Genomic DNA, 14,050 nt, shown 5'->3' on the forward strand with positions numbered 1-14,050 from the left:
GTACACTGATGAAATGGTAGATGTAAAGAGACCATCTGTGATATAGGGTGCATGCATGGGCTGCACATTTGGTGGGCTGACAAGACAACAGATGGACTTTTTCCTTGCAGATTTATTTGTGGTATTGCTTTCACCCATATTTTTAAAATTGAGATTAGAGTATCTTTAACATAGTATCTCCTTCTCTGGAGGCTTTTAAGCAGAAGTTGATGCTGGACTAGTGGGCTTATTAACAAAAGACCCTCCCAATAAATATATAACAGAGTAACTTATTAGCAGCAGCGTAACCCAGCACCAGTAGCTAAAAGTGATAAAAAGAACAAAAAGACACAGACCAATGTTATCTCTTCCTTAGGAGGCTTTTCTTTGTAGTAAAATAATATGGTTACAATATTTACAAAAACAAGGTTTCCATAACACAAATAAAGTTATTTATACTTCCTTCTTTGCTTCCACGCTGGGATTCTTTCTCATGAAGATAAACAGTTTCACTCTCACAGAGCCTCCTCTCACATCAAACTTACGCAGGAGCTTCACACAGTAACTTTACAAACAGCAGCCATCACATTGGAGCTTCACACACGAGGCCTTCAACCTGGGGCTTCTCTCACCAAAGGTTCACACACACAGGGCTGCTAACACACTGAGGTCTTTCTCACACGGAGGCCTTCTCATATTGTGGCCTTCTAAGCTACAGCTACACCTGCTTATATTGAACTACAGCTTTTGTTGAATCATTGCATCCATTTAACCCTTTTAGTGCTTGACAAATATTTTTTGTAATAAAAAATACTTAGGTAATTTTTAATATTTCTGACAGTTGGATGGTCATTTGTCAAGATTGCTTTGATTGTGTGTTCCTGTATATCAGGGGGGTTTGATTGGATGGCCCTTGTGTGTGTTTTTTCCAGCTCTGTGATTCTGTATTTTTATATTTAAAATTATTGTAATTATTTTTTTTAAAAAAAAATCATAGGCCTTAAGTCAATTGTATAGCCCAATAAGAGTACACTCACTGAATTAAAAGAGTAAACAAACAATAATTTGCCAAGGGCCCATTGATTCAATGAGCTATTCTATTTGGTTCTAATGACTCAGTTTAGGAAAGGGGTCAGAATTGTGTGGTCCTTCATGTTATTAAATTGCTACCCCTCATTTCACGCTGAAGGTTACAGTACAACCTCTGAAAGATCCATCTCAATTTCCATCCAGTTTAGACCACTACTTCTTAAACTGTGGGCCCCTACCCCCAGTGGGGTTCCATTAGCTCAATACTGGGGGTCACAAAAATTTGGCAACAGTAAAGGTTTTCTAAATGCCACCCATTTACACAAATCTGTTAGCAAGAACATGCAATGTTTACATTGGACTGCAGAAAATGGTTCAGATGTACTCCACAAAAAAGAAATGGTTTTACAACTTATTCATGAAGTAATCATGTATGGGAAAATGGAAACATCATGTAGATATTAATTCAACATTTATCAAAACAGAGAGCAAGGTGAAATTATAGTAAGGCAAGATTTGCTATTGTTATCATGCCTTACAAATGTTATTATGGAAATGTGGTTAACTGGAAGGAAAATCAGTTTTTATAATCCCAGTAAGTATTGTATTGCAGAAGAAATGGTGCTACCTATTTATTTATTATGTTTATTTATATCACACTTTTTCTCTACATACAGAAATTCAAAGCAGCTCACAACTAAAAGCATTTCAATACAACATAAAATATACAGATATTAAAACAGTATTAAATACCATTAATTTTAAAACAATGCAGGTTAAAACTATCAAAGCATATAAAATCACATCACAAAAGCACAGCAGCCCTTGAAGGACTTAAATACCTTCATCTTTAAAAGCCTGTGTGAATAAAAAGGATTTAGTCTGCTGCCGGAAGGACAGCAGGGAGTGGGTAGAGTAGTAGAGTTGAGTATCATCTGCATATAGCTAGTGCCAAACTCCAAAACTCCAGATGACCTCTCCCAGCGGTTTCATGTATATGTTGAACAGAATGGGGGACAAGATGGAACCCCGAAGAACCCCATAGGTCAATGTCAGGAGTTCAAACAGGAGTCCCCCAGCACCACCTTCTGGGTACAACATCGCAAGGAAGAATCGGAGCCACTGTAAGACAGTGTCTCCCAGTCTCATCCCAGTAAGATGACCCAGAAGGATACCATGGTAAATAATATTGAAAGCTGCTGCGAAACCCAGAAGAACCAACAGGGACACACTCCCCCTTTCTAGCTCACTGTGTAGGTCATCCAGGAGACCAAAGTTGTCTCTGTTCCATAGCCAGGCCTGAAACCAGATTGAAATGGATCTAGATAATGCATCTCATCTAGAAATCCCTGGAGTTGGGAGGCTACCACATGCTCCAAGACCTTGGTTCAGGGATGGCTTTTTAAATATAGGCTTCACAATTGCCCTGTTTAGGCAAGTTGGAACTCTGCCTTGTTCCAAGGAGGCACTGACCACCCCCTTCACCCACTCTGCCAGCCCCCTTCTAGCCTGTTTGATTGGCCAGGAAGGACAAGGATCTAGAATACATGTAGTAGTTTACACCTCTCCAAGGATCCTAACCACATCCTCAGGCTGCACAAATTAAAAGGTATTCATCAACACTGGACAAGCCAGAGCCAAAGTTACATCCTTTAGAACCGAGTCAATAGGAGCGTCCAAGTCAGAACGGATCTGAGCGACTATCTGCAAAATGCTGTGCAAATTCTTCACAGTGGACTGCTGAATAGTCAGGGATTTCTCCTTGAAAACCAGTACGTAATTGCCCTCTGACCACTCGAAACAGCTCAGCTAGGTGGTTCTTTGCAGATGCAATGGTGGCAGCAATGAACAATTTCTCTGCTGCCCTCATTGCCACAGAGCAGAAGTTCAAATATGCTCTAGCCCATGTTCTGTCAGATTCACAGATTCTGTCGAGTTCTTCACCAACGTCGCTCTAGTCTCTGTCTTGCTTCATCTCTGCAAACTCCTTGGAAAACCAAGGGGCTGGTTTGGCTCAAGAAGCTGGTTTAGCTCTGCTCTGTGAGAGGGGACGTTCAAGAGCAATTGTGTCCACCTCCTTGGCCATGTCCCCATTATAGAGGCCATCCAGAGCTTTGACAGAATCACCTGCTAAGGTTACAAGAAAATCTCCAAGAGCCATCAGGAATCCATCCGGATCCATTAGCCTCTTGGGGCAGATCATCTTAATTGGTCTCTGCCCCCCCACCCCTGATAGATAAATTATTATCTATCATAATCTATCAGATATGGTTCTGAGAATTTACAACATTTTGAGGTGTTATTATCATAATTGGTTATTATTATCCTTATAAGCCATCATCAATTGTATATGGTGCTCTAACGGAATAAAATAAGAGTTGTGCACTTAGTTCAAGACATGAATTAGTTGTGCTTTTGGATTTGGTTATTGTAGCATGTTGTGAACTGAACAATGTTCTGTGAATCAGAGAAAAAAATTATCTTGGTGCAGAAACATACAGATTGGGAAATGACTTCTACTGGAAATGTGTGCATCCAAACAAGGGTTAGGTTTGTATACTTTCAGTGTAATCATTAAAATACACTAAAGGCACCAGTTCCCATCTGATATTGAAAGCTAAGCAGGGTCAAACCTGGTTAGTATTCGATTGGAAAATCACCAACAAAGACCAGTTACAATTTATGGTGACCTCTCATGTCTGCATAATGTTAGCTTTAAATCATATGTTTCTGAAATATGTTGAAATCTATTTTTTGTGGTGTAGAAACATATTCCTATTGGTTAACCATCTTGGATAGCTTCTTTGATGTTCAGATTGAAATAGAGTGAGAGTGCATCCACACTGTAGAATTAATATAGTCTGTTACCATAGTAACTGCCATTTGCAATGTTATGGAATCCTGGGATTTGTAGTATGGTGAAACATCAATACTTCTTGGTAGAGAAAGCTAAAGACTTTGTAAAACTCCAACTCCCAAGATTCCATAGCATTGAACCTTGGCATTTGAAGTCATCTTAGGTAAAGTAAAGGTAAAGGTTTTCCTCTGACATCAAGTCTAGTCATGTCTGACTCTGGGGGTTGGTGCTCATCTTCATTTCTAAGCCGAAGTGCTGAGGGTTGTCTATAGATACCTCCAAAGTCATGTGGCCGGCATGACTGCATGGAGTGTCGTTACCTTCTCCCTGGAGTGGTACCTATTTTTTATTTGTTTTTATTGTTGTTTTGTCGTTTTATCCCACTCCCACCCTCCCCTCCTTGTACATACACTTTATACAACAAACTACAGAAGTTACATTTGAAATATCAATCTCAATCTTAATTTTTCCACTCCACATCTTAGTACGTTCTCTAAATAGTTTTTAACTGGTTCCCACATCCCCTTGATTGTTGCAATCTTTTTAATTTTATCTATATTATTCCATTTGCAATTTGTGATTTCTACATTTAACATATCAACTATATACTTATACCAATTTGTCAGAGTCCATTTTGTTTTATCTTTCCAATCCCTCACTAAAACAGTTTGTGCACATGCCATTAATTTGTCAACCATTTTTTCTTTTTGTATATTCTTCACTTCCGTTATTCTTGCATGTAGTACATTTCTATTAACTATTACTATTCGTAGTTTTAGCATTCTATTGATTTCTCCTTCAATCATTCTCCAGTATTCTTGCACTCGATCGCACTCCCATATCATATGATTAAACACACCTCTTTGTTTACCACCGTGCCAACACCTATCTTTCATCCCCGGTAAAAAACGTGAAAGTTGTGCAGGAGTTCTGTATCATTTTTGTAACATTTTCCTTCTTGCTTCCCTTAATACATTGTACTTTTCTTTTGCTACATTACTTATTTCCCTTTGTATATCTTCCCTCTCAATTTCCATGTCCATTCTCCATGTTTGGAAAATTTCCTCTATTATTTCTTCTTTTACCGTTATAATTTGTTCGTACAGATCTCCTGCCACTTTCTTTTCCCCTCTCAAACATTTCCTAATCACCTTCTCAAAGGACTGTCCTGTTCTCTAATTTTTTCCCTCAGTCTAAAAATTTCCTGTCTTATAGTCCAGCTTTGAATCCGATTCCCTGATCCTATCCAATTCTGAATTTCTTTTTGTTCTACAGGGTCTCCATCTACTGTATACAAATCCTCCACTAACCCTTTCCCTCTACTTTCAATTTCAATGTTCTGCTTATAATTTTGTTATTATTGTAATTAATTTGCCATATAGTTGCCTTCTTATTCTCATTGCCTGGACTTAACTACCTTCCCACCGGAGTGGTACCTATTGATCTACTCACATTTGCATGTTTTTGAACTGCTAGGTTGGCAGAAGCTGGAGCTAACAGTAGGAGCTCTCACTACTCCCCAGATTCAAACTGCTGACCTTTCAGTTAGCAAGTTCAGCAGTTTAATCTGCCGTGCCACCGGGGGCTCCATTAATGCAGTTCAGGTTATCTTAAACTGCATTAATTCTACAGTGTAGATGCATCCTTAATTAAATGAGACATACTTATAACAATAAGCAATTTCAATATTTAAAACTTGAGTATAATTAAAGTGATGTAGATACTTATGATACTTGTATATCTAGAAATGATGGTTTTATTAAAGCTACAATCTTCTGACTACTTGCCTAAGGGAAAGTATAGTAGACACACATGAGATTTTGTTATAACCGAAGCTAAGAATGCTAGCTGCTCCTAATGGTGAAAGAGCACGGGAACTAAAACTGTATATCTCTATACATCAGAGAAGGAAATCCATTTGTTTCTTATAAAATGAACTTTATTTCTGACACAATGGAATAACCAAAATACAAGATAATATTCAACCATGTTATGTTCAGACAGGGATGAATGGGAATTATTATGTAGATATAATATACACTTGAATAATGAAGTGTTCAGTATGGCTCAGATTAAAATAAGAAGTCTTCAGGCCCTATAACATCCACTGGAAGAATATGTGCCTACTCTAAACCAGTACAATCAGTAACACATGTTCTTTCAATATTATCCCACATTTAATTTACAAATGCACATCACTTACTCTGGAGTTGACTTACTACAAACGGCACAGGATACCACAGAATAAGCACTAAATCTCTCCATTATCTTTTTTAAAAATTGACAGGACAACTCCATTGTTAACTGGGGAATAGGACATAATTTCTAAAAGGTGCCAGGACTTTGTCTAGTCTGCCCTTAGGCTCCAATGAGCACAGGAACTAGGTCCTCACACTAATGAGGAAGCACAATTTTACACAGTAGTGAGTGATTCTTTATATGTTCAGAAACACTGTTCTTTACACATTTGGGGATTGAACAGTAGCTCAGCTAGAACAGCTCTAATTTTTCTCCTGTTTCAAAGTGAGTGCAGGCCCAGTGGCTGACCAACATATCCCTGTGGATTTTAACCTATTGCATGAGAAGTTGGAGGGGTCTTTGGCTGGCACTCTGTTAGTGGCATGTGCAGGCCTTAAATTGCACTACACATGCAGACTGGATCTTAAAAATAATGCATAATGGTTTTATTCAACTGACAGCAGCATCAGTAAAGATGCACAGGTGAGACCATTGTGCACGCAGTAGTGCACTAAAGGATAAGGAGTAGCATGTGATTGTGCACGGCCTCTGTGCATTACTTTTGCACACCATGCATGGTATTCCACAATGTGCCAGCCATGTCCATCAACCATTCATCCATATGCATTGCACTACATTGGCAACTATATTTGCGCAGTGTAACTCTGCCATGTACACTTACGCTATGCTGAAGTGAGGTATGATCTCAGTCATTTTTCACACCAGTTTTCCCTTATACAAATTCATGACATTGGCTTCCATTGAGTCAAGTCATATACTCTGTTGGCAAGGGATCTCAAAAGACCTTTTGAAAAGATTTTCCTAGTTTGGCCCAGTGATGCCAGGAGCCGCTCCTAGGCCTACATGCAAAAAAGCACCTGAACCATCACAAAACTATGACCCTCTCCCCTTTGCCACCCCAATCTGAATGACACAGGAGGCAATTTCAAGGTCTGGAAATGTTTCTATTTGGTTCTAGAGCTTCCCATGAACTCTCTGTTTTTCACAAAACACAAGTAAGCCTCTCTCTGACACACACAAAGATATTATGGAACTGTTGCGTTTCATCCTTGAACTGCACAAGTCTCTTGTGTCATCACGTTTCCAGACCTCAATGAGTAGCTAGACCAGAGATAGGATTAGGCTGAGGGATTCCTCCCCCCACATTCCCATGCATGTTTTCCCAGAAAGGGCTTTGTCTTTCCTCCTCCTGCTAGCCACTGTCACCACCCCCCTTTGATGATGTAGCAATGGAATTCTGTGAGGAAACTTCCTTTTAAAGTTTTATTGCCCTTAGCTGGCCATTCGGCTTTATTCTTCTGCCTTTTCTTTCTTCCAGTAAGGACGCATTTTGCGTCTCTCTAGGCAAAATGCAACTGCATGGGCCTTTATTGACTTTTTTTTTTACCTTTTACCTTTCTTAGAAGGTGAGATTAGTAAGCTAGTTAGCTCCAAGGCCTTTTCTATCAAGAATGTATTTCTTTTACTTCAATAACTATTTTTGAACCTAAAGTTCTGACTCTGCAATCCTAAGCCATCCTAAGGAATGGAAGCTTATCCTAGCTCATCTCGTGTAGTTTCTGCTGGTTACGAAGTTTACTTCTGGTACTCTGCTATATTTATGGTGGAATCACCCCAACTGAGGGTTATTTTTGGAATCTAACAGCTCAGATTCCCCAACACCATTGACTATTGATCCATATGCATTGCACTACATTGGCAACCATATTTGCGTGGTGTAACTCCGTCACATATATACTATGCTGAAGTTAGGTACTATCTCACTCATTCTTCACACTAGTCTCCCCATATAAACATTCATGACATTGGCTTCCTTTGAGTCGAACCACTGCTCTGTTGCATACTCTGTTGGCAAGGTCACTGGAAGGGATCTCAAAAGACCTTCTGAAGAGACTTTCCTAGTTTGGCCCAGTGATGCCAGGAGCTGATCCTAGGCCTACATGCAAAAAAGGACCTGAACCATAACAAAACCATAACCCCTTCCTCTCTGCCATCCCAATCTGAAAGATGCAGGAAGAAACACATGCCATCCCTTCCTATATCAAGGTCGGGAAGCGCATCTGTTTAGTTCTAGAGCTTCCCATGAGCTCTCTGTTCTTCTCAAGCACAAGCAGGCCTTTCTCTGACACAGACAAATACATCACGGTGCCAACTCTTTTCTTTGAGGACACCTTTGCCTTTAGCTGCCCAGTTCAAGAGGCAGTGCCATCCCGCCCAGGGCACCTCTCCTGGCACAGAGGAGGAAAAGAGGGCACACCTGTGGAGTGCCATGCCACTTCTGGGGCACCAGGGACAGAAGGTGAGTCTCGGACCACTTTTGCGTTGCCCTCTAGGTGTGGCTGGGCCCTGCCACGGGTCCCAGGGCCGGTCCCCGAAGGCCACTTCCTCCTCCTCCTCGTTCCCCGGCCAGGAAGGCGGCAGTGACCGTCCGGTACTCGTGGCTGTGGAGCAGGTAAGGCATGATGGAGAAGAGGGCCAGGACCACGGCCACCACCAGGAAGAGGGAGACCATGAAGAGCTCCACCCAGCCGCTGTAGTTGAGGAAGAGGGGCCCGGTGATGGAGACCACCATGATGGAGAAGAAGGTGAAGACCACGCAGACGCAGCGCACGGTGCGCACCTCTTGTCTCCGGCTCTGCGCCCTCCGCCTCTGCCCGGGGCAGCGGGGGCCCAGGCCAGGCCCGGAAGGAGGAGGGCTCAGGGGGGCGGCCCGGGGCCCGCTCTGCGCCGCCAGGGGGCGCTGCTGGATAGGCTCCTCCGCCGGGACCGCGACCGAGACCGGGAGCAGGGGCAAGAGCTGCAGCTGGAGGCGGCGCCCAGGGTTGGAGGGCAAGGAAGGGGCCAGCTTGGTGTTGAGCGGCAGGTCTTGGAGGCGGCCCCCGGGGAGGAGGGTGCGGTGCCGGCAGAGCGGGCAGGACAAGGAGACGGCCGCCAGGGCCGGGAAGAGGGCCTCGCCCACAGAGACCGGGCCCTCTCCTCCTCCCGGCGCTTGGTGCCGGTACATCTGGCCCAGGCAGTGGAGGCAGAAGGTGTGGAGGCACTCCAGGACTTTGGGCGCCCGCGCCTCCGCGTCGAAGGGGTTGTAGCAGATGCGGCACTCCCGCTCCTCGCTGCCCGGACCCTCCGCCTCCCCGCCGCCTCCCCCTCCGCTGCTTTCGGCCTCTTCATCCTGCCGGCCGGCCTGCTCCCCACCTCCTTCGCCGCCTCCGCCGCCGCCGCCTCCGCCCGCCTTCTCCTGGCTCCCCGGCGCGGCTGCCATCGTCCCCGGCGCGCCGTGGCCTCATCGGGAGAGCCTCGCTGGGGGGGATGGATCCGGGGCCGGGGTCGGCGCTCACCCTCCCTTCTTCCTCCCGCCCTCCCGCCTCCCTCCCTCCCTCCCTGATGCTGCGATGCCGCTCTCAGGGCGGCTCCAGGCTGGGCCCAGGCATCTTCCTCCGCCAGGCAGCCTCGCCAAGACCGACCCGGCCCCGCTTCCTTCTCCCCTTGGGTCGCGCTTCTCCGGGGAAACCGGAAGCCCAGCCTTTTGCCAGGCCGCGCTTGGGCTTCGGCGGAGCCAGGCGGAGCTCCTCTCTCGCTCTGTGACGATGGCCTCTTCCGAAAGGGAGGGGGGAGCATGTGATATTATATATATATATATATATATATATATATATATATATATATATATATATGTGTGTGTGTGTGTGTGTGTGTGTGTGTGTGTGTGTGTGTATGTATATGTATATATACATATGTATATATATACATACATACACACACACACATACACACACACACACACACACATATACATACATACGTACATACACAGCAGAGCAGAGTGCCCATTAGTTCCTTCTTCTTGCCAAATTTTATTGCAATACAATAGACCAGGCATGGGCAAACTTCGGCCCTCCAGGCTTTGTTCTTCAACTCCCACAATTCCTAACAGCCTAAAGGCTGGGTTGCTGTGGTTTTCCCGAGCTGTATGGCCATGTCCCAGAAGCATTCTCTCCTGACATTTCACCCGCATCTATGAGCCTATTAGAACTTTAAGATCATCTGGGGAGGCCCTGCTCTCAGTCCCATCTGTGGGAGGAGAGACAGGGCCTTCTCAGTGGTGGCTCTTGGGCTGTGGAAAAAAAATCTAAAAATCAGGGCAGTAAATAAAGAACAACACTAAGAAAACAGTTCTAAACTGCAAAACAAGGTTTCAAATATTTATCTGTCATCTTTGTTTGTAGGGTTTAGAAGAGAGACTGAGAACCAGTGGTGATGCCTATGCCAGTGGGGGCATGAATCCACTCTGTTTTGTCATCCAGTGGGAGAGGAGAGTAGCCGCATGTGTGATTAGCAGTCCAGAGATCAAAAAACCAAGTCAGTACCGAAGAAAACCAAGATTGGCAGAGGGATGTGAAAAATAGTGGGCAGGGTCTCTAGACCAGCGTTTCTCAACCTGGGGGGTAGGTGGTGTCAGAGGGGTCGCCAAAGACCATAGGAAAACACTACAATTTCAAAATATCAAAGTCTGTTTTCCACAAACTCTACCACATTTGGGCATATTGAGTATTCGTGCCAAGTTTGGTCCAGATCTATCATTGCTTGAGTCCACAGTGCTCTCTGGGTATAGGTGAACTACAACTCTAAAACTCAAGGTCAATGCCCACCAAACCCTTCCAATATTGGAGTTCAGAATGGTATTTGATTGTAGGTGAACTATAAATCACAGCAATTACAACTCCCAAATGACAACATCAATCCTTCCCCAACCCCACCAGTATTCAAATTTGGGCGTATGGAGTATTTGTACCAAATTTGGTTGAGTGAATGAAAATACATCCTGCATATCAGATATTTACATTACAATTCATAACAGTCTCAAAATTTCAGTTATGAAGTAACAATGGAAATAATTTTATGGTTGGGGGTCACCACAACATGAGGATCTGTATTAAGGAGCCGCGGCATTAGGAAGGTTGAGAGCCACTGCTCTAGACCCAAGGAACCAGAGAGCAGAGTTGAGTCTCCAAGCTAGCTTTGAGATTGCTTCCAGCATATAACCATTCTTGGTTGCCTGTCTTATCTGTGGCAGGCTGATTGAAAATGGCTGAGGCTGAACCTTTAAGTTTCAGGTGTGCCCAGCCCCTCCTCACACACTCATGTAATTCTATCCTGGTCACTCCACATTGTAATCCCGATGTCCAAGGCGCTGCACCCTATCTCCCCAAAAATGGCAGTACTTGGAGAACTCCTTTAAAGTTATGATTCAATATTTATCTGGCAGGAGAGGCCCAGAAGCTTTCTGGTAAGTACTTTAAAGCTAGAGCTTTTTATACTCTCTTAATATTGAACCACTTCATGAGAAAACACCACACTCTTCCCCATAACTATGCTACTCAAAGTGGTGGTCTGTGGGCCAGTGCCAATCCATAAGCTGTTAGTTGCCTGTCCATAGTGACTTTCGAGGAAAGGAAGAAACTGATGTAACCAATGGGCATAAATATAGTGCAGTGTCCTATAAAGCATGAAATTGCCTTCTATTGAATAAAGTCAGTTATAATTAGTAATATAAAATTACTTTGCTGGATCAGGCAAGTATATTCCTCCATTCTATTTAAACAGTGGTCAACTACCTGCCCTTGGAAATTATATTGTCTGGTTTATTTTCATTTCCTTTTCAAATTATGCCCAACCATCAAAATTGCTTTATTTGCAGCAGCCATACACAAGGCTGACATTCATTCAACTTCCAACCATACCCCATGACCCTTGTTTTGGTCACTTGGTGCCAGCTCAGAATCCATTCATGTGTTTGTGAAGTTTGAATATGTTGCCCCAATCTGTGTCCCTTTACACCCTTTTACCATTATTCTTTTAATATAATTCTTCCATACATCCTACTTCACCAGGAAGGCTTTGAAAGATTTTTAAAAAGCCTTCTTCCCTTGGTAACCAAAACTGTATTATACATGACTCATATATCTCATCATAGTTGGGCTTCTCCCATGTCACTGTGGTGCCAGTGGCTTTCAAAGCAGGCAAACTTGAAGAGACTGTGATAAACTGCTTCAGATCTAACAAACTTTGAGTTGAAACCCAGTATAGTTCAGGCTTGGTTTTTGTTGAAATATTCCAGTCTGCTGTATGAATCTCCAGTACAAGCTCTACCTTGGCGCTATCCAGGGTGCTAGCTGGAACTCCATTTTTATCTCATGTAATCAAAACATAGCCTCTGGCCTAGAAAGGCCCTGCTTCAGCCCAGGTTAAAACAGTGGATGTGGCTCTTTATGAGACATGCCACATTATCACAGGATGTCTACATCCTACACCACTGGCAAAATTATACTGTTTAGCTGGCATTGCACCACCTGACATCTGCCGGGAAGTAGCAGCCAACAATGAAAGGACCAAGGCATTGACATCTCCGGCCCATCCCTTGTTCGGATAACAGCCAGCACGCAAACACCTTAAATCAAGAAATAGCTTTCTAAGATCTACAGAGATACTTGCAGGAACACCTCAGCAAGCAAGAGTTCAAAAGTGGCAGGCTAAAACCCAGAACCTTAATCAGTGGCTGACGCCAGATGAGAGACTCCCCCCTGCACACACAGAAGACTGGGCAACTTGGAAGGCGATGAAGAAACTGCACTCTGGCACCACAAGAGGCAAAGCCAACTTTAAGAAATGGGGCTACAAAGTGGAGTCCGCAACATGCGACTGTGGAGAAGAACAAACCATAGACCACCTACCTCAACGCATTCTGAGCCCTGCTACATGCACAATGGAGGACCTAACAGCAACACCAGAGGCACTCCAAGTGGGCAGCTACTGGGCAAAAGACATTTAGTATTAATGCCAAGTTTTTTTCTTTCTTAAAAAATTCTCTATGTTTGCAAATCCACTACAATTTGTATCCTCGGTTCACTTCTGACATGAGAAATAAATAAATAAGCCTAGGTTTCCAAAGGAGGGCTCCTAAATTTCTAAATAAATAAATAAACGTGGCCTCCTAACAACTCAATGTATTGCTAAGTGCTGTTTAGAATTGGCGACAAGCAGAAGATTTTTATAGATATTGCAGAAATTTCTTCCTGTGTGTGCAGGGTTTGGTATCATTATAGAAAATACCAACTTCATAATTCAGAGCATACCAGAAAAATTATAGAGTCAGGAGCCAAGCTTATATGTTTAAAGAGGAGCTGAACTCATCAGTGATAGGGTCTTGATATCTTCTACCATACGGCGTCTCATCAGTTCTTCTATGTTATCTGTATTTAACCTCAATCATTTTGCAAATATGTAGTCAATGGCCTAAGCCAGACACTTAGAAATCATACAAGTCTGACCATGGCACAGAGAAAAAGAAACAAAGTTCAAAAATCAACTTGAGTAGATATTGATCTTGTGGCTCTTGGAGGACTACAAAATGACATATTTAGCAGTCCCATAAAGGTATTGTCCAACCTTGTCCCTGGATTGAGCATATTATGTATGGATATGATCTTACTCAATAGCCATGTCTATCCATTGAAAACAATGGGGAAAACAAATCAAATAAACCCTAGGAGTCCAATAATATATTCGCATACAGAAAGTTGGTGTATTGTTGTCATTAAATACTTGTACATTCCTGATAAATATACCGACAGCTTATTTTAAAATCATTCAGCCACCAAAATAAATATCCTGCATAATACAATAGTACACAACAATTAAGTATAATTTAAGAGTTTCCATAATTATCTGTGATATTTCTTTTTTAAAAATGACCATGATCACACATGAAAAAGTCAAGATTCTGAAGAATACAAGAAATGGCTTAGATATAAATTCATAACATCGCATTTTAGGGCATTAAAAGAAAGAACCATCCTGTTTTGGATGTCTAAATAATGCTTGAAGGTCCTGACCTGGCTCAAGGAGCAACATACGAGGTACCAATACATA

General features: G+C 42.9%; 1 protein-coding gene across 1 annotated transcript; it reads right to left on the reverse strand.

Moving 5' to 3' along the window:
* Window positions 1-8,321: 8,321 nt before the first annotated feature.
* LOC134297837 (E3 ubiquitin-protein ligase RNF183) lies at window positions 8,322-9,715 on the reverse strand. Its single transcript, XM_062976571.1, has one exon. The coding sequence runs from the start codon at window positions 9,381-9,383 to the stop codon at window positions 8,454-8,456; it is 930 nt and encodes a 309-aa protein (XP_062832641.1). The 5' UTR covers window positions 9,384-9,715; the 3' UTR covers window positions 8,322-8,453.
* Window positions 9,716-14,050: the final 4,335 nt, after the last annotated feature.

The sequence above is a fragment of the Anolis carolinensis genome, chromosome 3, assembly GCF_035594765.1.
Source record: "Anolis carolinensis isolate JA03-04 chromosome 3, rAnoCar3.1.pri, whole genome shotgun sequence".
Lineage (NCBI taxonomy): Eukaryota > Metazoa > Chordata > Lepidosauria > Squamata > Dactyloidae > Anolis > Anolis carolinensis.

What these genes read in the sequence shown, in the direction of transcription:
- LOC134297837 (XM_062976571.1), bottom strand. Translation starts at nt 9,383, where the DNA reads ATGGCAGCCGCGCCGGGGAGCCAGGAGAAGGCGGGCGGAGGCGGCGGC.